Below are 26,192 nucleotides of genomic sequence, written 5' to 3'. Positions count from 1 at the left end.
GTGTGGGCAAAGAAGGGTGTGTCCCCTCAGGTTCTGTCAGGTTCTGTATATAGCTAGGTCCCTGCGCCACAGCTACTGTGTGAGAGTGTGCCTCCACATGTGGTGGCTGCCCCTAGGCGTAGGAGGAGATCTTATCAGTGCTAGGTGTGTGTGGAGTTTCAGACTACCTCATCACCCCCAATCTCTCCACCTCCCATTGGGCCTTGCCCCTCATCCTCCGTACAGGAAGTGGGCTCGCCCTGGGTTTCAGTCTGTTGCTGGCCTAGCTGCTGTCTGCTACCTAATCTGCGGAGCAGGAGATGGCCGTGGACCCAGTCTCCAGGCAGCCTGCAGGGAGCATACCACTTCAATTTCATGTCGCAGCCAGGTGATGTCTCTGTGTTGCCCCCCCACCCCCAGAGCTCAAGGTACCCAACTACCTCTTGTTGGTCTTCCCAAGGGGCAGGGGCCTGGGAAGACAGTCATCTCTGACTCAGTTCCCCTTGTAGTTTCTGTCTGGGCTTTTATGCTCAACCTTGTCTTAGGATCCCCTGGGGATGGGGTAGCTTGGCTGTTAGTGTTTCTCCTTTAAGAATAAGTCCCTTCCAATGTCAGGCCACAATAGCTTCTTCACAGCTCATACTATGGGGGGTTGTGAGCCACTTTGCCATGAGGGCCTTCCCACATGGTGCTGTCTTAGCCCAGAGGGGAAGAGGAGGTGGGTAGGTAGCTAGACTCAGTGTGTCTAGGAAAAATGGGTTCCACCGCTGCCTTCTGTGGAGTAGGGCTCAGCCTGAGGGATGCTCTTTAGGCAGCTAGGGAGGGAGAGAGGGAAGGGAGCTGGCTATGCTGACCGACAGGTATTAGAGGGTCCTAGGCTGAGGGCCAGAAGTAGGGCTCTAGCTGAGATGCGTCTCTTAGTTTGCTGAGTGGCTAGAGAGGTCAGACACTGGGCTCAATCTCTGCGACTACCTGAGGTAGGAGCTTCCCACTGTTAGCTGTGTTTGTAACAATTCAGAGCCAAAGTGGGTAGCTGAGGGGGGGCAGAGCTACACTTGAAGACTCTCTTCCAGAAGATGTCCTTAGTTGAGCGGCAAAAGTGAGCTCTGTGTGTGTGTGTGTGTGTGTGTGTGTGTGTGTGTGTGAATGTATGTCTTTGGGGAAGTGGGCAGAGAAGGGACATCTGAGGTCAAAGGTCAGCAGGTCAGCTAGACAATGTCCTGCTTGTCATCCTCCCTCAGCTGACCCTGGATAGACCTGTAGAGGAGCTCCTTCTATTCGGAGAAACAGGCTGCTTTGTGCCCATGTAGAAAGAGCCATCCCAGAGCCTGCTTGTGTTCTGTGAGACCATGCTATGACATGTGTGGGTCAGCCAGGGATTATGACTGTCAGTACTGATCCTACTCTGTCACCATCGTCACCGTACTGGAAATCAGGTGACCCAGTTAGAACAGCCTGGGCCTGTGGGATGATAGGCCCTGTGGAGGCCTCAGTGGAGACATATGAGTCAGGGGTGAGAACGTCTGGGAGTTGTGAAGGGCATGTGTGGGTGAGCCTCGGGGGGGGGGGGGGGACACAGTGCCTGGAACTAGGAGTTCTTGAGCTGAGCCTGCTCTACCCTAGGCTAGCCTCATGTTATGTGGTTTTGAGTGGCTTCCTTAGTTTCCCAGAGACTCCATTTCCTTCTTGCAGAAGAAGAGTACCATTGCCATGACTTCATGAAGCTACCTCATCCCCAGCCAGACCCTTCCAGAACCTTCCATATTTTCTTCTATCTAATACTGTCCATGATGAATGGATGCCCCTGTGCCTCTCCAGCCAGGGCTGGGGGATTTTTCCTAGGTCTGCTGGCTTTGGGCTGTGTGCTTGTGGTCTGGCCTTGACTTGCCTATGTTCTCCCCCCTTTCATCCCTCTTCCTCTCCCCCAAGGCTAACGGCACAGGTTTCTTCTAGCTTGAGGCTATTCAAATGTCTGGGCCTAACCTGGGTCACTCCCTCATCAAAACTGATAGTACTTCAGCTCATGTTAGGCCCCTGAGGGGCTGTGGGGACCCCTTGTTTAGGCTCTTCAGGGACCCATAAGGGCTACCTCCTTACCATAGTACCTGCAGGGAGCTGATCCTTCAGGACAGGGAGGTCCTAGGTGGAACCCCAGGTCTGTAGACTTGACCCTGGAAGCCTCGGTCTCCTTGTCTATACATCAAGGACATAGAACAGCTGCTGAGCTGCCAGGCTGGAAGTCTGAAGGCCTTGGCATATGGCCTGAGCAGAGCTCATTGAACATACCTGGAAAGTACTGTCACCAGGCCATCCAGCATCACTTACTGCCCTGCAGGTCCCTGAGCATCTGATTCCTTCAGTGCATGACCTACATTAAGCACCTCCTGTGTAACAAGCTCAGCAATTTGGAGTGCACACTCTACCTTGCCAGTCTGGCAACTGTCATGCTGGAGGAATGGATAGCAACTCAGGGCAGGACGTCCTTCCTTTATGGGGGAAACAGGATGAGCACCACAGAACTAGGAGAAAGGGAGATTTGAAATGGGCCTTAGAAGACAGCAGGAAACTTGGGAACAAAAGGGAAAGGAAAACTCCAGAGAGGCTCTTAGAGGACAGACCAGAGCCCCCCAGCTTGGGTGACTGCAAGAGCCACCTTGTGCAGGGCACAGCTTTGCTTTGCAGGCTCTTCAGGGTTGAAGTGGTTGGTGGCTCTTGGTAGCTATGTGTATTCTTCTCTGAGCCTACCTTTCAGCTTTAATCCCATTGTTTAAGTTCACTTCATGAAAGGTGAGCATCCAGGGCAGAACATCCAGGGTACCTCTGGAGCCCCATGCATGGCTGGCCAGGAGCTGTCTGCTATATGACAGGCACTACACTGGTAATCAGACACCCAGGAATGAATGAAATCCAAATGTACCTTGTCCTCATGGACTGGCTATGACTTGTGTGCATGGGTATGCAAATGTGTGTGTGTGTGCGTGTGTGTGTGTGTGTGTGCTTGTGTAAGCATGAAAAAAATGGATAAACATGGTATTCCCCTTGTTTTCTCCTGCAGTTCTTATGGTTTTAGTTACCTCCATTAATTAAACAGAAAATATTAAACAGAAAATTCCAGAACTAAGCAATTCATGCATTTTAGATTGAATGCTGTTCTTAATCATGTGCTAAAGCCTTGAGCTATATCCCTCTCTATCCTGCATGGGACCTGAGGGATTTCTTTGCCCAGAATATCCATAATGTAGATGCTTCCCATCCATCAGTCACCTAGAGGGCTTTATTGTCCAATCACCTGTGCAGAGCTCACAGTGCTATGATGAGTGCCCTGTCACCCACCTCACCTGGTTATACTGGTTGGGCACCTGTTGGAAGATACTCTTGAGTAGAAGATGCCACCATGCTCGGGAGAGCCGGTGGCTGTCCATAGGAATCTTCCTGCATCGCTAGCACTGTCCTCAACTTCTCATGATGGGTTTGTAACTTACAGGAAAAACATAGTATGTGTAAGGATTGGTTTGGTTCCATGTTTCAGGTATCCCGGGAGGTTTTAGAACATATCCTCTATGGGACATACGTACTTACTACTGTACAAAAACAGACAATGCTGATGCAAAATGGAGTGAAGTATGGTAAGGAGGTGGTACATGATTAGGATTGGGAAGGAAGGGAGTGAGATCCTGTGGGACACAGGACCTAGGGCTGGGCTGCACTGGCTCTCGTTGGGTGGAGAGCTAAGTGGGGTTGGGTCTTGACTTGTTCTCACTTGGATCTCTGGTGTCCCCCACTTAGGGCTTGTGTCCTCAGCTCTGCAGCTTGGATGTGATGGCTGCCACAGCTCTGTCCTGGTGTCTGTCCCTTTACATCCTCCTCCTGCCCTTGGCTACACCTTGGGTGTCTGCATCAGTTAACGGTGAGGACCCAACATTTTAATGTTTGTGCTTTCCCTGGCAGGAGGCCACATCCCAGACTCCTGCTTCCAAGAGGAGATTCAGCAACAGCAGGAGGCAGGGGAGGAGGGATGAGATGATGGGACCAGAGGGCAGGTGTTCACAGGCTTTTTCCAGGCACACATACAGGCTGCTGACTGTCCCTGTTTGAGCATGGATAGGCCACGGGTCCCTTCTATCTCTGAAACTTAGTTTCCTTCCTTTGAAGTGTGTTTGAAATGGGGGGGGGGTGACAAGTGGCTTGGTGGGTAAAGTGCCTGTCATGCAAGCATGAGAACCTGAGTTCACCTTCGCAACACCCACATAAAAACTATCCAGGGATGGGCTGGCAAGGTGTCCCAGTGCTTGCCCCACAAACCTGACAATCTGAGTTCAATTTCCCAGATTCATGGAAGGAGACAGTCAATTCCAAAAAGTTGTCCTCAGGCCTCTATACATATGCCATGGCATCTGTGCCATGTGTGCCTGTGTACATGTGCACACACACACATTACAAAACAAACAAACCACCAAACCAAAAAAAACAAAAACAAAAACAAAAACAGGGCATGGTGGGAAACACTTGTGATCCAGTGATGAGGTGGACACAGGAGGATCCCTGGGGCTTGCTCAACAGTCAGTCTGGCTAAACTGTCAAGCCAGGGTCTCAGTGAAAGACCCTATCAAAAATCAAAGGTGGATTGCGCCTGATGTTGTTCTCTGGTTTCTACACACACACACACACACACACACACACACACACACACAAGCATGTGAGCACACATGCAGATGCAACAATGAAATGAACTTGAGTCCCTTTTTTGCTTTTCTGAGTCACCTACCCCCTCTGTCTGGGAGCAGGGTAGTAGACATGCCCAGAGCCAGCCACTCACACCCTCTTTTGCCCACAGACTGTCCCCATCTCAAGTGCTTCTACAATTCTAGAGCCAATGTCTCCTGCATGTGGAGCCCAGAAGAGGCCATTCAGGGTACGTCCTGCATCATCCGTGCCAAGTCAGACAATCGGTGAGTATGGCCTGGTCACAGAGCAGAACTTCAGGACTGTGGGAACTCTAAGATGTAGAATCCTGACCCTGAGATTTACAGAGGTTAGCACCAGGCTCAGCCACTCAGTCATCTGTGCTCCTGAAAGTGGGTGGGATCCAGGCTCTAGCTGAGAGCTGCAGAGGTCCTGGGTCAGGTAGTTTGGGGACAGTCACTGTGAACCTTTGATGCCAGGGCATGTCAGAGGCAAGCAGGGTGGGTATTCAGTGCTTCCTAAGTTTTTTGAGTAATTTGGTATTTTGGGAAAACCTGCAGGCAGCTGCGGGGCCAGGGACCATTGCCTGGGGGGGTATGTGATGCTGTCCTGTGGGGACAGAAAGTATCTGGCAAGTCACAGGCTTCTTTAGGCTTCATGGAGCTTGGGGGGCTCTGGAGTGGGAGTGAGGCCTGAACAGATTTGTGTTCCTTGGTCACCCTGGCTGCTGGCAGGCCAGGATGGGGCCTGGGGTAGTGAGGGTGTGAAAGGTATTCTGGAGGGGAAGAACCCCAGGAGCATGGGAGGCATTTGGCTCCTTGCCCACTGTGCAAGTCCCTAGCATTGGGGGTTGGGGGAGCACTGAGAGGCCTCTGGGTAGCTCTTTAGTCCTGCCTTGCTTTCTAAGGTGTCTTTTCTGTTCTGCAAGGAAGTGGAACAAAACCTGTAATCTATATCTCGTGAGGCAGGCATCCTGGGCTTGCGATCTGATCCTTGGGGAACCAGATGTAAGTAATTGTGTGTGTGTGTGTGTGTGTGTGTGTGTGTGTGTGTGTGTGTGTGTGTGACAGAGAGAGAGAGAGAGAGAAAGAGAGAGAGAGAGAGAGAGAGAGAGAGAGAGAGAGAGAGAAGTCCTTCCAGCTGTGGGCTGAGGCCTCAGGGTGGTCCTGGAGCTCTGCAAACATCAGCCTGGTGAGGTCCAGCAGTAGAGCAGGCTGCCTGCCCTGGGAAGGAAGGAGCTGGGGTATTGGGCCTGCACCCTTGCTGCCCCTGCACAGATGCTTGGTTCCCCACTGTCTGCTGTGGGTCATGCCACTCTTTTGTATCCCAGTAACAATGACAATCATACCAAACTGTTAGGGAGAGTGGCGTGCTAGAGTTGGGCATCCCAGCTCTGGTGCTGCTCACAACAGCTCAGTGACTCTGTGCAGCTTCAATGCCTTAGTGTCCCCTCTCATAAAATAGGGATGAAAATGGAAGCTCCCTCAAAGGGTTGTTCTGGGACAGAGGAGATACTGAGCGCCATAACTGACCCCCATCTAAGGATGAGAGATGTAGTGTCTGCAGAAGGTCACCCAACCACAAACAGCTGAGCTGGGATGGACCCTAGGCCTGGAGGTTCCTGGTGGCTTTTCCATATTGCCCAGTTGCCTCTTGTAGGACATCTCCAAGGCAAGGGGCAAGGCAGGGGTAGGGATTTGCCCTGAGGGGCCCAGGCTGTGTTGTCCAGCCTTTGGCATGTCTCACACATTCTCAAAGAAAGAAAGGGAAGGATGGCATACAGCATAGCTGGTGAATCTCCAGCTGTGCCAATGTGGGGGCTTTGCAGGGACCTGCCTTCCATCCTGGTCCCATTATTTCCTAGCTGTGTGACCTTAGGCAAGTCCCTAACCCTCTCTGTGTTTCAGCCTTGCGATCTATTGATGGGAATGTTGATAGTACATGTCTGTCTCAGAAGGTAGTGAGAGAATCCAATGAGGTAACTTATGCAAAGAGGGGACAGGAGTCCCCAGCAGCCTGGTACTGGCAATGCCTTCAGGACAACCACAGCAATACTAACCAAGTCATGTTATCAAGTGGGTGAACTGGAACTGGTAGCAGCTGTGAAAGATGAAGACAGTGCCCTCAATGAAAGGGTTGGAAGTGGTACCTGGTTGGTCAGGGAACTCTGATGGACACGTTCAAAGTTTGGATAGGTCAGAGGGGTTAGGCCTCAAGGTTTGGACTGCAAACCACCACCCAGTCCCAGAACATAGGTCCTACCATGGCCTGCCTCTGGGCCTCCTCCTACAACCTACTATCTATATAGAAGCCTATGGCATTGCCTGCTTGGGGGGACTATGTCACTCATTCTCTGTGTTCTGGTCATTCTGGGAAGCTGTGCTTACAAAAGCCTCATGAGAACCCACTTCCTGCTGTCTACCTGGGTAGTCTCAGCCTTCTAAAGCAACATGGGGAGGGACCACTGTGTTCATCTAAAAGATGTGAGCAGTGGCTGTCTGGGGTATACTTAGTACCTAGCCATTTCCTTTGCAAGAGTCAAGGGGTAAGACTATTCAATAGGCCCAGTTCTGCCTTCTCTGTGGATGACCTTCTTGGGGGCTTAGCCATTTGCATATCTCTTGTGACAGGGAACTTTCTGTCTCTTGTGACAGGGAACTCAACTCTGGTGGCCTACTTCTATTTATATCAGGGATTAGTGAATGCCAAACCCAGAGGCTGCCTGTGTTTGCAAATAAAGTTTTATTGGAATGTGGCCCTGATATAGGTTCATTTCCTGTCTGTAGTTCTTTTAAGACAATAGCAGAATTGAGCTGTGACAGAGGCCATGTGGCCTATGCAGCTGAAACTGTTCACAACCTGGCTGGCTGCAGACAGTGTTTGCTGCCCCCTGCCTTAGATGGCTGGGAGAGGCACAGCATGCCCTTGGTCCCTTCTCAATGGGGTCTGGCAGCTACAACTCTGCCTTTCCTCTCTTATAGTCTCAGTCCCTGACCTCTGCAGACCTCCTCAACATGAGCATGATGTGCCAGGAAGGGAAGGACTGGCACAGGGTGAAGACCTGTAACTTCCATCCCTTTCAGAACCGTGAGTATGGAGTCTGGGTTTGTGGGTCCCATCTTGCCTGGTAGTCATCAGTCTCTGAGCACTTCTCAAATCTGTCCCACCTGAAAACCTCTGGCCTCCAACCCTCTCCTCTCCACCCCACCCCCACCCCTGCCTGGAGGATTCCCACTCACCCTTCAGCTCTTACCTAGTTGTGGGTCTATCTCCTTTGTTGGGCTGGGAACTCCCAGAGGGCAATCTCTGCTGGCCCTGCAGATTCTCTCTGAGTGCTCAACTCCAAGCCTGAGCAGGCAGTGCTTGTGGAAGGCTCGTTGACTGACCTTGGAGGTCACTTCTAGAGGAGAGAAGGGGTAGAGGAGAGATCCAGGCAGAATTCAAATCAGAGCCCCACCTTAACTCCGTCTGTCTGGAAGGTCATTGAACATGTTGGGGCCTTTATTTTCTTCTCTGTAAAGTGGGGGGAATTGAGGTGCTCATGAATGATAGGAAGGGACGTGAACTGGGATGCATAAACTCCTTAGCATCTAGGCACAGGAAAAAACTTGCGTTTTATGGGTGGACAAACTCTCAGGGTTATAGATTTAGAGCAGGTTAGTTCAGGGAAAATGAAGTAAATATTACACTTAAAATCCACACAGGCTGGGCATGTGGCTACAACACTTGTCAAGCTTGAACCAACATACTCTCTCAATATTAATAGACAAATATATTGAATAAATATGTACATGTAGTATAATTGAGAAATTAATCATAGACATGTTCATGATTTATATGTACATTTAATAAGTATAATTGTGGAATACACAAATATAAATTTAAATTACATGCTATGTAATTATAGTTATGTTTATAATTATTTAAATTTATGTTTTATACTATATAAATGTATTCATATGAATACAAACACACCAATAATAAAGATACCTGGATAAAATAAAGTACATGAGCTGATCCCTGTCAGATCAGTATTCAAGCAGGGCAAGGCTGCTTGCCAATTACTCAATAGCTAGTTAGTCATCCTGGAGAGTGCCTCAGGTACCAAAAGCTCAGCAGACATCTCAGTCCCTGACTCAGGCATCCCAGGAGGAGGTGCACACAAAAGGAAGATTCCCAAATAGAATCACTCTGTCGGGTGTAGGTGGAATAACAAGAGCAGAAGTGCAGGACTGAGGAGGAGCAGGTGCAGAGGAGAAGAAGCAGGTGCAGAGAAGCAGGTGCAGAGGAAGAGCAGATGCAGAGGAGGAGAAGCAAGTGCAGAGAAGAAGCAGGTGCAGAGGAGGAGAAGCAGGTGCAGAGGAGGAGAAGCAGGTGCAGAGGAGGAAGAACAGATGTAGAGAAGGACAGGTGCAGAGGAGGAGAAGCAGGTGCAGAGGAGGAAGAACAGATGTAGAGAAGGACAGGTGCAGAGGAGGAAGAACAGATGTAGAGAAAGAGCAGGTGCAGAGGTGGAGCAGGTGCAGAGGAGGAGAAGCAGGTGCAGAGTAGGAAGAACAGATGTAGAGAAAGAGCAGGTGCAGAGGTGGAGCAAGTGCAGAGGAGGAGAAGCAGGTGCAGAGGAGGAGAAGCAGGTGCAGAGGAGGAAGAACAGATGTAGAGAAGGACAGGTGCAGAGGAGGAAGAACAGATGTAGAGAAGGACAGGTGCAGAGGAGGAGCAGGTGCAGAGGATGAGCAGGTGCAGAGGAGGAGAAGCAGGTGCAGAGTAGGAAGAACAGATGTAGAGAAAGAGCAGGTGCAGAGGTGGAGCAAGTGCAGAGGAGGAGAAGCAGGTGCAGAGGAGGAGCAGGTGCAGAGGAGAAAGTACAGCAAGTGCAGGGGAGGAGTCAGGGCAGTTGCTGAGGAGGAGTTGGTGTAGGGGATGCTGTGTTGTGGAAAATAGGCTGAATATTCTTGGAATCTTGCTGATTTATCTCTGATATCTGTTCCCTCATCTGTCGGAAGTTCGCCTGATGGCCCCTCATTCACTCCAAGTCCTCCACATTGAAACCCAGAGATGCAACATAAGCTGGGAGGTTTCTCAGGTCTCTCACTACATTGATAGCGAATTGGAATTTGAGGTCCGCAAACGTTCCCTGGGCCATAGCTGGAAGGTGAGGACACAGCTAATCCTCTGCTTCTGCTGCACTGTCCTGTTCTGGTGCATGCCTTTGTCCATTTCTGCCTGCTAATGTGCAGCTGTTTCATCCTGGTCTTCCTACATTGCTTGGCACTGCCTGCTCCTCTCATGCTCTTATAGCCTGGAGATGCATCTGAGTCCACATCTATGTAGATCTCAGGGCAAGGAAGCCTGTGAGGCTCAGCAGCTGCTTTTCCACACTCCAAATCTAGCACATTTCCTGGTTTCAGGGGGCGGGGAGGCAGTAAACTGGGACTCATCATCCATACACTTATTCCTATACTCACCTGGGGACCCTAGCAGCTGGGGGAACAGGGAGCTTTGGGGGGGAGGCTAGGGAGAGGTTGCTTGCTTAGCCTCTTGACCTAGTTATGGGAGGTTGAGTTGACAGTGGAGTCCTTGCTGAGAGGGCACCCATCTCTGCTTAGGATGCACCCCTGCTAAACCTCAAGCAGCGACAGCAATGGATCCACCTGGAGATGCTTACTCCTGACACCTCATATGAGCTCCAGGTTCGGGTCTTGGCCCAACGAGGTAATGACAGTACTTGGAGCCCCTGGAGCCAGCCCCTGACCTTTCGGACAAGGTCAACAGGTACAGTAGGCAGCATGGAGGGATCTGGGCAGGGCCAGGGTGCTCTGGGAGCTGCAAAGATGGGTCTTCTTACCTCATCTACCTGCGCCTCCCATAGACTCACCAGAGACAGGGCTACTGAGGGGATCAGCCATGGCCCATGAGTGGTAGGAAATCTAGTGTTCACTCTCAAGGCTGAGGGCTACTTTTCCCCAGCTTTATATGTGGGACAGGTGCTGTGGGGTGAGGTAGCTCTGCCACAAACAAGATAGGCATAGCCTCTTATCCTGGATATTGTGGGGCTGCCATGCTGGTGGGGGACCCTTGGGGGCCTGTCCCTCATCATATCACTTGCTGAGTTCAAGGGACACAGATGCTCTAGGTGTGGTGATCAGGGGTCAGTCAGTACAGCAGTGGGTTCTTCTCGGGATGCCATTACTTTCAAGCACAGTCTGCCTTTCTGGGCAGTGGGCTTAAGCAGGACTGAGGACCGAGTCCCAGTAGAAGCAAACCTGGCTAGACACTGATACCTGTCGGGTGTGACTTGGAGGGTGGATCTGGGCTTCAGATGACCTGCTGATAAGCCACCTTTCACCTTCCACTTCTTGCACCCTGGACAGGTCTACCCCTAGTGTGGCTTAGACACCTTCTCCTAAGCCTCGGTTGTGTTTTTGGCTTCTTGATCTGTGTCTACGTTTTGGTCAAGTGCCAGTACCTTGGCCCATGGTAAGGAAGTTCCTGACAGTATTCCCTTCCCACTCCATCTCTATCATGCACATCTTCCCAGGCTCAGATGGACTGACTCCTGCTCCCTCAACCTGACCTCCCCTGTCCCCTCCCTAACAGCTAACCTTTCCCTGTGGCCCCTCATCCCCAAAGATGGAAGCTGGACATTGCTCTTTGTCTGCTCCTATCCATTCCAACCATGCCACAGTCTTGTCTAACCCTCCTTAGAGATTTCCCACCACACCAGTAACATATTCTGACCCTTGAGGGCTTCCACTGGAAATGGTGCACCAATCAGAAAGTGGCTCCCCTTTCTCAGGTTAGATGCATTTAGATTCTGGGCAGCTTAGCGATTAGAACATGGGGTAGAATTCAGCTTCTATTCACTGTCCCCCTAAGGCCAGCTGCTGCTGTGCAAGTGCATGGCAGGCACCACCATCCATGGGAGTGTTCACTAGGAGACTGCCTCCCTCTCTAGTGTGTGGTCTCTCCCATGCAAGAGCCATCTACTGACAGAATGAGCGACCCTGTTACACATTTGATTCAGGTCTATCTTGTCAGTGTGTCATCTCCTGGGGAGCAGAGGCCTCCTCTGCTGTCCACTCTTGTGTCCCCAGTACCCTATGCAGTGTTCTCCCTGGTGAGTGTTCAGTCAACGTTGCTGAACAAATGAGTGGATGTGGGATGGGCCTGTCCCATGCTCTCAGGACTGGAGAGCTGGTGGTAGGATATCATGCTACCCCTCCCCAGCTTCACCCTTCACCTCTCCCCATCTTCCCTGGTCAGGCTGAAGACAGCTCTCAAGTGCCACATCCCAGACCCTTCTGAGTTCTTCTCCAAGCTGAGCTCCCAGCACGGAGGGGACCTTCAGGTAGGATCCAGGGGAGAGACAGAGGGAATGGTTGATGGGCAACCCAAGGACAGGCTGCAGGGCAAAGATGTGATCAGGTAATAATGGCTTTGCCCTCAGGGAGAGGACACAGGGTTCTAAAATAAATAGCCACTCTCATGGACACAGCTCTGTCCCTGCTCTGGCATGGTTCTATCCAAGCCACACAGCCTTGACTGAAATTCTGGCCCCACCACTGCTTGGCTGTGTAAGCTTGAGTAAGTTATAAATCCGCCCAGCACCTTAGTTTCCTTAGTACAACTGGGAAAAAATAAGCCTTACTGTGTGTATGGACCTGTGAGTATTGCTGGGCACAGTGTGGGTGCTAGAGAGCTGCAAGGGCTCCTCATGGCTTCTGTCCCTATGATCAGAGCAATTACTGGCAGTTCCAGTGACTTATCACAGTCACACAAGTCCTTTGGGTCACCCGGAATCACAAAACCTGGACTTGTTTTTGAAGTGTGACCCATACAGTTGCTACATCTCTCTCTAGTCTACCCAATAGAGGCTAGAAGTTTTGAGAAGCAAGGGGTAGGTAAAGGGTGGGGTGGAGTCTACTCTTACCACCTCCAGCCTGACTGGGTTCCTGTGATTGAGAAATATGTGGGAGGCAGAGGGGCCTGGGGAGCTGTGCTGAGACTGGGAAGGCCAGGCTGGGCTCTAGGCCTGCTGGGTTGGCCTCGTGAGCTCCATCAGGGCTGAGCAGGGCCCTTCTAGAATTTCTGAGAGACTCCCAGAACTGAGAATGTCTTAGAGTTTGTGCACATGTACACGTGTGTTGAGTTCATGTTTGAGTGTGTATATCCTGTGTGCATGTGTGTGTGTTGTGTGCATGTGTGAGTGTGTGTGCATCTGAGCATGTGTGTATGATGTGTGCATATGTGTGTATTGTATGTATGTGTGTGAGTGTGTGACTGTGAGTGTGTATATGTGTCAATGTGTGTGTATGTATGCTGTGTGCATGTGTGAGTGTGTGTATGTGTGTGTGAATGTGTGTATGTGTGTGTGCATGCTGCGTGCATGTGTGAGTGTGCGTGTGTATATTTGAGTGTGTGTGTGCGTGTGTATATGTGTGTATGTGTAGTGGGGTGAATAGCTCCTTAAACTGCTTTTTTTTCTTTTTCTGAAACCCTTTCTGCCCTGATTGTGGTAAGGTCCTGACCAATAGACAAATGCAAGTAAGCTTTGGCTGGCTGTGGGCCAGCAAGGACTCCTTTCTTGGCCTCCTTGTGTTGTGTCCAAGGTTCTTAGCCACTGGTGTCATGAATCTCACCCCACATACATGTAGGTTACAGCAAAGGGGTGCAGGCCATGATGGGGAGAGGAGAGTTGGGGAACCACCAGTTCTCTATCACTGTGGGCAAGACATCTGTTCTTGCAGAACCTGTGACTTGAGCAGGATGGGCCCTCAGAGACATTGACTGGCTGGTTAACTCCATACCAGACAGGGACTCTGTCCCTTCTGGGTCCTTACACCTAGTTTAGTCCAGTTATACAGTGGATGCTCAGGGGCCAGCTCCACTTGCTCCTAGCCAACACCCCCTGAACATCCATAAGGCAGCTCTGTGGCAGTGTTCATCTAGCATGTGGCTTAGGCTGGTAAGTTCAGATAGTCCATCAAGATGACAAGACGACAGGATGTGTCTAGGTTGGGGAGGAGTTGGATGATGCTGGAGGATGGAGAGCAGGAGGAAGGGAAGGAGGAAGAGGAGATGAGTTTAGTGGTACAGTAGGAGGTAGAGTGGCCCACTTATTCTCCTTATTTTCTCTGGCAGAAATGGCTCTCCTCGCCCTTCCCCTCATCCTCCTTCAGCCCCACCGGCCCTGCACCTGAGATCTCTCCCCTGGAGGTGCTGGTCCGAGACACCAAAGCCATGCAGCTGCTTCTGCTACAGCAGGACACAGCCCCCTCCCCCTCGCCCAGCGGTCACTCGCAGGCCAGCTGCTTCACCAACCAAGGCTATTTCTTCTTCCATCTGCCCAACGCCTTAGAGATTGAGCCCTGCCAGGTATACTTCACTTATGACCCCTGCATTGAAGAAGATGTGGAGGAGGATGGGCCAGGGCCACCCCAGCGATCTTCTCCCACATCTCTGTTCCCTCTGGCTGGGGAAGAGGATGAGTACTGTGAATTCCCACCCAGGGATGACCTGCTGGTCTTCTCACCCAGCCTGAGCTCCCCCAACACTGCCTTTGGGGGAGTTGTAGCCCCTGAAGAAAAGCCTCGCCTCTGCACTCAGGAGGAACATCCCCCCCTACCATCCCCTGACCTGATGGGCTTGCAGTGCCCTCTGGAGCTGGTGCTGAGAGGTGATGGAGAGAGGCTGTCTGCTCATAGCTCAGGGGAGCAGGTCGAAGATAGCCCTTGTGGGCAAGGTCAGGACAGGGCCCTGGCCTCTGTCCTGCCTCTCAACACGGATGCCTATCTGTCTCTACAAGAACTACAGGCCCGAGATCCAGCCCACCTGTTGTAGACAGGTGGTCAGGATTGGGAGCCAGCTGCCTAGGTCAGGTCAGGCTTGAGGGGGACCAATTGAGGACAGTCCCTGGTCATCTGTACCCTGACACTTAGCCATCCACTTCTGAGCTTCACTTGCTGTTCCCTGGTCAGGCCAGGATCTGGGGTGGGGAGGAGTAGTCAGCCCCATCACCCTGTTTAGCCATGAGGTCAATAGTTTCCTGGACCTGCCTTACTCCCTACTGCTCACTATTTACAGGGCAGCCGGTACCTCCTTCCCCAAGTACCAAAGTGCCCATGATGCTCTTCTACCACAGAGCTTGCTGTGGCTCCGTACAGCCCTCTGTACCATTTCCTGTCCCAACTTTAGTCCCACAAGCACTGCTGAGGGACCGCTGTCCTCAGAGTGATGTGGCTGCTAATGTCTTAATCAGAGCAGCTGTGTCTACCCAAACTGAGAGATCCTGATAAGACTAAATGCAGCCTGTTGACTGTTGACATTCCCCCATAGAAGGAGAGGATGGGAAGGGTCATCAGACTTTCACCAGAGATTGCAGTTACTCTCCTGCACACATTCCCAGCTATGTGTAATTCTGCACCCAGTGCGTGTGTTCCTGGAAGATGCTGGTATATGCAGAAAGGGGAGGATTGATTGAAGTGAGGGCTCCATCTGTGTAGCTATGGGGACACCATCACCTATTCTGGGGTGGGGCTTTCTGTGATACAGCTGTTTTGGAGTCACCTATACTCCTGTAAATGAGCCTAGACGACTCAAAGTTTCATCAAACTGGACTTGAGTGGATCTGTGCCTTTGATGCCATATATGGGGAGAAGTAGATATCTGTTCACGTAACCCCTCCTCACAAAAGGCTTATAAAGCAAGTGTCAGAACTGTGCTTTGTAGAGCCCTTACAAGGATCCCAGGGGGTCTCCTGGATCCTTGACTAATGCCTACTCAGGCTCTATTGGTTGTGCCTTACCTAGACAATAAACATCTCTCATCCTCTCTTGTAAGCCCTGCTTCTAAGGGTGGTGCTGCTTCCTTAATGCATCCCAGTGTCTACAGCCCATACAGGAGATGATGGGGACAGCTCCTGACCCATCTTCCTTCTTTGGAGCTACCTCCTGACTTCACAATGATAGGTTTGGTGTGGACACAAATACTTCATGCAGCAGTGGCTGCTGGATGTACCTTCGCCCACCTCACCAATTCATGAGGGAACCTACTGGAATGTGAGCCCAGAGCTCCAGGAGCCCAGGCAGATATGACATGCCTGGGTACCATCTCACCCACAGAAGAGAGCATTGATCTTGACAGGCAGCTCCTCCATCACAGAGCCTTGGTGTCTGTCACGGTCCCAGGGTTGATGGCATCGCAGTGATGGATCCCACATCCTAAGGGAAGCAGAAACTCAGAACTAGCTAATGGATGCCCTACACACAGTGCCTGCCTTGTCGTTCCTGCTCACTACTCATTGGCTGTCTGGACAGACCACAGGCCCACAGGCTGCCAGGCCAGCAGGTAGCCTGGGGATAGGTCTGTCACAGAGGCTGGTCCTGATCTAACAATCAGATTTTCTCTCAACCAGATGTCCCAAGAGCAGGTGCTTGGAGCAAGGCCCCTAGGCTTAGCAAGAGGAGATGAGCCAATACAGAGGGTATTCAGGTCCCATGCAAGAGTTTTCCTGCCTGGCAGGGGTAAAGAAGGCTCCTCCTGCCACACGTGATGCTGTCTGTGGCCATCCTCCTTTGACTCAACCAGGACCAGACCTGAATTATTCACCCATACTCTAGATTGTGTACCCTGGGCAAATGTAAAACTTTGAAATTCTCTTGCCTTAGTTCCCAAGCAGAAACTGAACCTATTTTCACTGTCTGAAGAGGTCTGGGGAGGATTTGGTTTTCTCTCTTTTAAAGGTATGTGCCTGCCATCTTTGTAATTATCTCCTGAGAAGTTTTAAAACTGATTCTTTTTTTTCCTAAATATACTTATTTAAAGATTTTTAATCATATGGCTTCTGTGGCTGAAAACCCCAATCTTTCTATAAATAAAACACGATTGTAAAAAGCAGGCACAATGAAACTATGTAATGTGTGGCTCTGATCTGGGGATGGAGCCTAGCAGCAGAGCCCTGCCTAGCTGGTTCCATCCCTGACACTGCAAGAGAGTAAAGTTGGATAGTGTTCATTTCATTGCTGTTGGAAGTCTGTCATCTCAGTCTAGAAGGGTGATGCTGCTGGAGATCGAGGGGCATTTCCTCCATGAACAAAGCATGGCTGTTGAGAACATCTTAGTCATTTAAAGGAATCAGGTTTCTGTGCACTGATATGCTCCAGCCTCTCTTGTATCTCCACATCCAGGCTTGTGTAAGTGTTCCAATGGATGGTAGATCATGGATCAATCTATCATTCATCTCTCTCTCTCTCTCTCTCTCTCTCTCTCTCTCTCTCTCTCTCTCTGTGTGTGTGTGTGTGTGTGTGTATGTGTGTGTGTCTTAATGATAACTTTTCAACTATTAGGATTTTTCCAGTGTCTTTGAGAAACAATAGTCAGCAGTCTCTAGCATTCAATGAAGCTGCACATGTGGCAGACATTGCTAATTGATTATATTTATTCATGGCAGACATTGCTAATCAATTGTACTTATACATGGCAGACACTGCTAACCAATTGTGCCTGTGCATGAAATACATTAATTACAGTCTTCCTTCCACAAAAGGCTGGATGCAGCTTTTAGATTCTGCAGTACTGTTTCTGAGGTGACCCCAACTGATAAAATCTGGCACCTAGTGATGTATCCAGGTCACATTGCCTCTCTTCTTCCTTCCTCAAAATGAGCTCTTTGCTTTCCCTGGCTAATTCTCTGGGCAGGGAGAGCAGATGCTGAGATGGTGCAGCCTGGAAACCCGAGAGGGAAAAGAGTATGGGGCTCAGAAGCCCAGCTGTTCCCCATGTCTGGTGAAAGACCTAAGCTGGCACTGGGTAGAGAAAGGGGCCACCATATGCCAGGTGGAGGTAGAACCATAAGCCAGCATCCTAGAGAGATCTTGGGAGAGGGGCCAGGAGGGAGCAGCTGGCAGAATGTACAGGGAAGGGGTGCCAGGGTTCCCAGGGTCAGATTTCAGGGGAAAGGCACCAGCTGGAGAGCAAGCACAACTCGGGCTCTGGAGAGACTCAGAAGCAGAGTGAGGAGCAGGAAGTAGCTGGGAGGGCCAAGGGGTTCAAGGAAGGGGAGGCGGGGAGGAGCTTCAGGCCTCTCCTGTGTCCTTGTTAGCCAGGCCTATACCTTCATTCCCCAGGTCGCATTTCTGCTCTAAGCAACTTCCAGAGCCCAGGTCTTCAGGTGAATTATAGTAGAAATAGTTTGTTCAAGCTGAAGACAAAAATCCATCCCTGCCTTACTGGCTGTGATGGCATTGTGATGGTCAACAGATGACCCTCCCCCCCCCCCGCCCGGGAGAGTGAAAGTATAACAGGGAAGCACACTGGAGGCAGATACTATGGCTCAATCCTGAACCCCAGCATGGGCAGGGGGTCTAAGGGAGGGGATCTCAGGTTTGAAGGTAGCCTGGTTCATATGGTGAGTTCCAGGTCAGTATGGACTACATGACAAGCCCCTGTTCCAAAATAAACAAATAAATTTAAACAAAGAAATAAACTTGGATTAAATATATTTGAATAAATAAATAAATAAATTTGAATGAATAAACAAGTAAATAAATCAGCCAACTCCCTCTACTAGCCTCCCCCCCAGAAAAAAGTATATCACCTCTCATGGCCTTGAGAGGCAGGCGTTTGCTTCCCACTTTGCAGATGAAGAAACCGAGGCTCGAGATAGTTGTGAAGAATAACCACTAGTGGGCAAGGCTTAGATTTTAAGCTTCAAGCTCCCCGGTCCCTGGACCTTTCTGAGCACATACCTGCCAAGAGACACCTACCAAACGCAGAAAACCAGGAAGCTCTGTCTCAGCCTCCTGGTAGCCAACCTCAAAGAAAAAAGATGAAATGCCCACCACACTGTGACACGAAGAAAAGCGCTTTTCACTGCTCCACAGGGGGATGGGGGCTGAGAACATGGTTGACAGTCAGGTGAGGTGACTAGAGCCCTGCTGTGTCCACTGCCTCCCTTCTGACACTCCAGCATCTCACAGGCCAGGCACCAGCTGCCTCCTCCCTGCTCAGCCTCCTCCATAGCCCATCTGTTTCTTGACATTGCAACATGATGCCATCTGCAAATCCCACATTTAAGAGCCACACAATTCCCCGTGGGAATCCAGCATGGGACTGAATCAGACCCCTTGACCATGGGTCTCAGTTAGAAGGACTGGGCAGTCTAAGGGACCTCTGACAGTGGAACCAGAATGTATCCCTGATGCACAAAAGGACTTTGGGAGCACATTCCCCATGGAGGGATACTCCCTTAGCCTAGAGGCAGGAGGGAGGCCTTGTCCCTACTCCAAATGACTTGACAGATTTTGATGACCCCTCCTATAAGGCATCATCTTCCCTGTGGAGTGGGGGGGGGGGAATGGGAGGGGACCAGGGGGCATGGGAGGGAGGGAGAGGGAACTGGGATCAATATGTAAAACAAGAAAAATTTATATATATATATATATATATATATATATATATATATATATCCACAGCCACACAATTTATTTAAAAGAGAAAAATTGCAAAATTTTGTTTTGTTATGCTTTACTTTAAACAGCTGTATTGGGTAACACTCATAGCTGTCCCTGCATGTAGCTTTGGGGTGCAAGTTGGGAACAAAATATTCCACCTTGGACTCTCCCAGGATAGTCTCACTCACAGCCACATGTGGCCACACCACATCCTGGTTTGACGCTGGAGACACCCTATTGTCATCAGGTAAGGCTGGGCTTTTCATTGTCAGTGCCCTTGACTTGGTGACCCTGGGGGGCTCCCCTCAGCTCCATGCCCCTGTGCCTATTGGTGCACTGGCTACTTTTAGACTGCTTTTAATATTTCCTCAGTGCTCAGTTTGCAGCTCTAGGTACCACTTGAAAGGTGGCATGAGGCTGGGGCCTTGTGTGTCCCTTCCAGAGTTGCAGGCTGGGGTTGGGGGATGGCTGCGAAGAGAAACTAGAAATAACTGGTTTCCATTGCCACATGCTGATCTCTAAGGTTGAAAAAGTCCTATACTTAAGCCATGTACTCACAGACTCCTAAAGACCCCACAGAACCCCATTCAAGAAGTCTGGTTTCTGGGAGGCCCCTGAGCTCCTTCCCGTGAGTTGAGGCAATTCTTCTAGTGGCCCTCTACACTAAGTGTTGCATTATTAATGCACGGAGGCTTCACATACATGCCCTGTGGTGTTGCTTTTTTGTTTTGTTTGTTTTCATTCCATTTTACAGATGAGATTTGAACTCAGAGTGATTTGATGGCTCGCTCCAGGTCACACAGATGGAACACTGCAGAGAAAGGATGTGAGCTAGGTGATCTGTGATGTCACTAGCCCAGGTTGTCAACACTCTTTCAGGCATGTTCCAACAAGTATCTCAGACCATCTGACAAGAACCTACTAAGGCAAGAGCGACAGACCTAAGAGGATGCTGTCACATGCCCTGCCACCATGAGTTTAGTGCAGAGGGAAGGGTGTTGATGAAACTTAAGCTCACCAGAAGCTCTGAGCCTGACCCCCCCCCCCCATGTCAGCCTAGGGACAGCCCCTCTGCTGACATTTTCCGACACCAGGGATGGGACACACCCACTGGGGGCCTTGAGAAAGCAAAGCAGGAAGCACGCCCGCTTGAGACCTGGGGTGCAGGATGCCAGGAGGCACCCTTGATTCCAGGAAACCAGGGTGCTGAGGGGAGAGAGCAGCTGGTGGAGAGACCAGCTTCCCCGCCCCTCTGCGCCTCTGACCTCACATGGCATGCATGCAGGCACACAGGTATGCAATAGGTTCTGGCCCTGGGGCTGGAGTGTATGCAGAAGTCTCAGCCTCATGGGGAAGGAGTGACCATGGAGGGTACAAACAAGTAGTCAACACTCTCAAGACTGTCTCCATACCTTCCTCAAGACCTCATCAAGGAAGCAGACTGCTCAACCAGGAGGGAAGATGTTGGAGGGGTCTTTGAGGGTGCTCAGCTCGTTAGAGACTTAGAAGCACTTGATGGAGAGAAATAACAAATTCATTCATTTGTTCATTCAACACTCCTTTTTGAAGGGTGGTGATGTGCAAGGTAGACGCAGGCTGACCAAGGAAAGGAAGGCTGCTGCCATCCACCCCTGTAACCCTCAATGGCTGGAGCAGGGATAGACAGTGGTCCCAGCCTTCTGGAGCTGGGCAGCCTGCGTGATGTTCTGGCTCTGCTGCCTCCCCCACTCCTCCCTTCTCAACATTCTATGTCTAGGGGGATTAGAGACAATGGCTGTGTTTGGGAGCCCGCCTGAGGCCAACTTGCCATGCAGTTATTTATCATTGGGGCCACTGAGCTCCTGCCATGAGCACTTGACCTTTAGATGGAAGAGATTCAAAGGCACTGGGATGCCATGAGACACTCCTGGTGATCAACTCCAGTGACTGGGTGGGTGTCCCTGCCTGCTGGCTTCTGACACCTGCTCCAGCTTGGGATAGAGTGAGCCTTCAGGAGCAGGGCCAGCTGGCTGGCAGGAAAACTCTCTCACTGTGATAATGATGATTGTGGATGCTGACAGAGACTGGGGAGAGGGGACAACAACACCAGGGCTCAGGATGATGACAGTGATGCACAACAGCCACTTAGAAGGTGCTGGCACTGTTCCCAGGTCTCCCATCACCATCGGGCTTCAGGTTATTGTGCCTCTTCTATGGAGGAAACAGTAGCAGGAATAGAAAAGAGGTTGTGTGGCTAATAGAAGGTGGAGCTCCTTGGAGAATATGAGTGTTGATGACCTTGGCCAGGCCACCTAGAGAAAGGAGGCAAGCCTGGAGCTGAACTGTCTCTAGCATGGCTCTGGCTACAGATTTTATTCATTCATACATACATGTATTATTTATTTATTTATTATGTGTGTGTGTGTTTTCTTTTTGTTTTTGTTTGTTTGATTTTTTAAGATAGGGTTTCTCTGGGTAGCCCTGACCATCCTAGAATTCCCTCTGTAGACCATCCTGGCCTCAAACTCAAAGATCCGTCTGCCTCTGCCTCTCAAGTGCTGGGATTAAAGGGGTATGTGCTACCACCACCAAGGCCTTGGCTGTAGCTTTTAAAGATCAAAAACAACAAAATTGTTGACCTTTGAACCCTGATATCTTGGACATTATGAACTCTCTGCCTGAGGCTTGTGTGCCGAGCTCTGCCAGCAGCCACCAGAGCCAGGAGGGATACAATACACTCCTACACTGGGCCTGCAATGGCTCTGCATGTTTGGCCTTTAGAGCTGAGTTAGAACATAATACTGTTTTCTAAGCCATTTTTTCACAGCCCTATGTCTCAGACATGTATCTAGAGAGCACCTAGCCAGAGCCCTGAATTCCTCTCCTACCTTCACCACATAGGGTTCTAGAGAGGCTCAGCTCATTGCGAAGTCTTTTCCCTGCCCACTTCAGAGTATGGGGATGTCTAGCAGCCCAAAATATGGAGATGTCTGCCAACAGAGTTTGCCTATGCAGAACCTGTGAATGAGATCCTATTAGGAAATGTAGGTACATGTAAGTGAAGATGTCACCCATCACCTGGCTCTACCCAGAGAGGAATCATGGTTAGTGCTGGCTGTTTTGGGCCCTGAAATGCTCAACACTTACAGACTAGACTGATAAACTTAGAGGCTTATGGTTGTTGGACCCTGAGTGCCAGGGACCTATGGCTCTAGACTTTGGGAACACTACACTCAGGTTTGATATTTATTGCTTTGGCCTTTAACCTCCCTGGTACTTGGCAGCTACTGTAACCCTTAGCTTTAAACAACACTGAAAGACATCAGTACATAGCAGCAGAAAGCAGCTGGGGGGGGTACTGCCTTCTGTTACTGCTCTTCAGCAGGCCTTGGGCAGGCGCTGGGACCTTCCACCATGTAGCAATGAGGTTATAGGCCCAGAGAGTGGGACTTCAGCCATGACAATTGTCCTGCAGTGAGAAGGACATTTGGTCTGTGTACTGGGCAGCTCTCTTGAACTTCTCTGGTGATCAGGACATGAGTTTCTCATTTTCAGCGCTTTACATCTTCCATGGACTCTATACCTTGTCCCCTATCATTTCTACTCCAGCCATTCTCTACAACTCCTCAGCTGCTCTCTGGCTGTTCTTGCCATGGTTGTTGCTGGCTGCCGCTGTCCCCAGCTGCTGTCTTTGTGACTTCTGCTGTCCCATTTCCTTTTCATGTTCCCAGTCATTCTATTAATGATAAGGATCAAAAATAGACAAAAAGGGACTACCCAAGAAAAGTTTCCTATTGAACTAAATGTTACAAAACCGGGCCACACAGGAAGATGTCTCAAGGCCAGCTAGGAGATTGAGCTGAACACTCTCACTTATAGAGACAGTAAGGGGGTATAGGGCTGATATTTGCACCAATCATGGCAAACATCTATGCAAACAAAGGACTTTCTTTGTACTGATCACAGTCTTTCTGCTGCATGAAAGTGTTAGCCCTCTGGCCTGGGTGAAAATGCAGGGTCATCTGGAGTTCACCAAGTCCAGCACAAACTGTTCGAAACAGTCATAGCTGGGGTTGGCATTATTCTTTGTTAACAAGCAGCTGTGGTTGCCAGGTAGCTTCCTCAAGGTGACCAGGAGTGTTTAAATTGCTGGCATGAGGATGGTCCAGCTGGCTGCTTACCTGGTAATCCTTTGCTCAAGATGGCCAGAGCATCACAGAAGCATCCAACACTTGTCAATTTGAGAATTAAATTGACTTGTACCCCCAAATCATAGCTTACTTAACGGGAAAAAAGCATGACAGAGGATACTTTCTATGGAACCTTATCATCAACAGTGTCAACAATAATTCAGGGCTCTTCCTCCTCTGCAGTACCCCAGGGAAGTGTGGGAAGTGTGGGCCCCACTGATCTGTCTCAACAAGACCAGCTCTCCTACTTCCTGCGGCGTCCTTGAGAGACTGTCCCAGCTTACATCATTCAATTGCAGGAAGGCTCCTGATTTAAAAAAAAAAAAAAAAAAAAAAAAGCTATCTCAGCTCTTCTCTCTTTTATAGACAGTAATTCCAACCTGATACATATATGCGCTGCCATGTGTGGCCCCAGGGAGGGGACATTCTGGCACAATCAGACCGTGGAGGGGAACCCCTATTATATGTGGAGGGGACCAATAGCATATGGGCCCTTGGAGGGGACATCATACTTCACATAGGCCATAGGAGGAGGCACCCTGCAGCATATGGGTCTGGAAAGGGACACCTGCCACACGTGTGCGCTGGGAAGGGGCTGAATATCTATTTGATCAAGTGCACAGCATATGCCTAACCCTGATATGTTAAGTCTGGGTGAGTCTGCTGAGGTTGTTGAGATAACACAGGTTCGTGGCCTTGGAGAGATGTGCCTTGCAAGTTAATCAGGCTGCAAGCCAGTGGGTTGCTGCCTCTGGAGCTAGAGGAGAATCTATTCTAGGCCTTTCCCCAGAATACAGTAGTTGCTGATCCATGGTGTCCTTGCCTATAGAGGCCCCATCTGACCCTGTCTCCACCTTCACTTGCTCTGTGTGTGTGTGTGTGTGTGTGTGTGTGTGCATGTATGTATGTATGTATGTGTGGGTAAGTGTGTCTCCAAGCCCCCTTTTTATAAGAACACTAGTCATTTTGCATTAAAGGACACCTCACATCTTTCTGCCCTCAACAACTCAGCTTTGTCAAGTGTAAGATGGAAGTCTGGGGAGGTGACACGTATTGACAACAGAATGTGGGACTTGGATTTGACTTCCCAACTACTAGACTGATTTTTGTCACCTGAATATGTTGGGCCTACATCTGCCCTTCTGTGTACCCCTAGCTTTCAAGCCATAACATCCAGGCCTCTCTGACTCTAGGGGTCCAGTAGTGCTATGACAAACACATGCCTAAGAGCAGTAAGACCTTCGTGGCATGTATGTGTCCCTATTTTCCCTGCTGTAGGAATGAGCAGAGAAAAGCAGAAGACAAGGCCCAAACATCTCAGCCATAGAGCCAGGCTCAGAGATGTTGGGGATCTGAGGCCCTTGCCCTCCTTGGCCCAGCCCCTCCCCTCGGCTGGGTGGATCAATAGCTGTGGTCACTGGGTACAGAGGCCACCAGTTGTGTAAGATCTTTCTTAGATCTCCCAGCTGCCATCCCGCCTGGGTCAGGGCCCAGGCCACTTGGCATTTCAGAGGGCAGGATATGGCACAGGAGAGGGGCTCAGAGTGGCTGTGTCCTAGTAGTATGTGGACCCTGTTCCCATCCTAGTTCTTGTTACTTAGAAACATTACAGGAGACTCTGGTGAGAGGAAGAATGAGCTGGGCTGGGAATGAGTGGCTAGGCAAGAGTGGAGTCAAGGGTCAGACCCATAAGTGGGGGCAGGAACCCAAACAGCCGGGGATCAGTAAGAAGAGCTACCTCCCTCTGAATAATAACCAGCCATGCCTCTCCACAAACACAACACTGGGCTTTCACATGCCAGCTATTTTTCCTGTTGGCCCAGGAAGGGCTAATGGCTGCAGTTAATCACACAGGGGTCATAATTCAGGGCCAAGGACATGCCCTGGTTCCTCTATGACAAAAGGAACCATGTCTACTGAACATGAAGCTAGCACTGCAGAATAGTTATATGTTCACACTGTCCACACCCGTTTTACACTCCACAGCTTCCCACACCACACCCTCCTGCCCTATAGCCTTGCATGCTATACACCTCACATCACATGCACATGTCTTGTACATGTGCCTCACAGCTTCACACATACCTCACAGACTGTGTCCGTCACACAGTGAATATGCACATGCCTACTTACACTCTCTCCCATGCTCCACAGCCTGCTTTACACATACCCACTCCACCCTACAGACGTGTCTTTCATGCATATATTTTTCACATGCTTTCATACACACATCATCTACCCACACATGCATTCCATGGCACACAAATCTTCTCTACATCACACACACACACACACCGGGAACCACATGTCCACAGCACACTGGACCTCAGATACACATACAACTCTCTGTAGGAAGCCTGGCTTGTATCACACGATTTGAGGATTGTTCCAGTGAGACCCACCCCTTCTGCTGTAGCACTCTTCTGTAGAATTCTAATATGAGCTTTGGTTTCCTAGGTGGCGCATCAAAATGCAAAGAAGCAGGTGGGATTCATTATTGCTCGTTTCATCTAACCCAAGAGAGCAGCCAAGCGAACATTTCAGTCCACAAACATTATCCAAACCAAATGATCAACGAGCTAACTGATTTTTTTTTTTTTTTTGCTTAGGATCTGGGAAATCTGGGGTGTATATTACTTATGAGCCCATCTCAGCTTATACTGACTCAATTTTATGTTCAAGGGTCACATGTGGCCTGTGGACACTGTTCTGGGCAACGGGGCTTTGTAGAATACAGTTGTTAATTCCTAGATCAATGGAAGAGGGTGTCAACCCCCCCCCACACTTCTCTTCTGTCTCCAGAAGGCACGAACCCAGGCTTTTCTGGCTAGTATGGGATGTGTGAGTCCCTGTTCTCACCTGAGTAGGCCTTTGAAATCCCCCAGCAGAATCTGCTCTTGGGGGAGCA

At 50.1% G+C, this 26,192-nt stretch overlaps 1 protein-coding gene across 1 annotated transcript; it reads left to right on the top strand.

The window, feature by feature from the left end:
- The first annotated feature begins 269 nt into the window (after positions 1 to 269).
- Positions 270 to 16,682, top strand: Il2rb (interleukin 2 receptor subunit beta). The gene is made up of 11 exons (XM_051189328.1): positions 270 to 367; positions 3,509 to 3,605; positions 3,766 to 3,886; positions 4,814 to 4,928; positions 5,591 to 5,669; positions 7,644 to 7,749; positions 9,669 to 9,817; positions 10,272 to 10,437; positions 11,037 to 11,142; positions 11,929 to 12,013; positions 13,807 to 16,682. Exons 2-11 carry the CDS (start codon positions 3,603 to 3,605, stop codon positions 14,503 to 14,505), a joined length of 1,629 nt encoding a protein of 542 aa, XP_051045285.1. The 5' UTR covers positions 270 to 367; positions 3,509 to 3,602; the 3' UTR covers positions 14,506 to 16,682.
- Positions 16,683 to 26,192: the final 9,510 nt, after the last annotated feature.

Source organism: Phodopus roborovskii, unplaced genomic scaffold, assembly GCF_943737965.1.
Source record: "Phodopus roborovskii unplaced genomic scaffold, PHOROB, whole genome shotgun sequence".
Classification (NCBI taxonomy): Eukaryota; Metazoa; Chordata; class Mammalia; order Rodentia; family Cricetidae; genus Phodopus; species Phodopus roborovskii.
This window is presented reverse-complemented; position numbering and strand designations above follow the sequence as displayed.

Coding starts and splice junctions, on each gene's coding strand:
- Il2rb (XM_051189328.1), top strand. Junction 3,887..4,813: donor GGTGTCTGCATCAGTTAACG/GTGAGGACCCAA, acceptor TTTTGCCCACAG/ACTGTCCCCATCTCAAGTGC. Junction 7,750..9,668: donor CTTCCATCCCTTTCAGAACC/GTGAGTATGGAG, acceptor ATCTGTCGGAAG/TTCGCCTGATGGCCCCTCAT.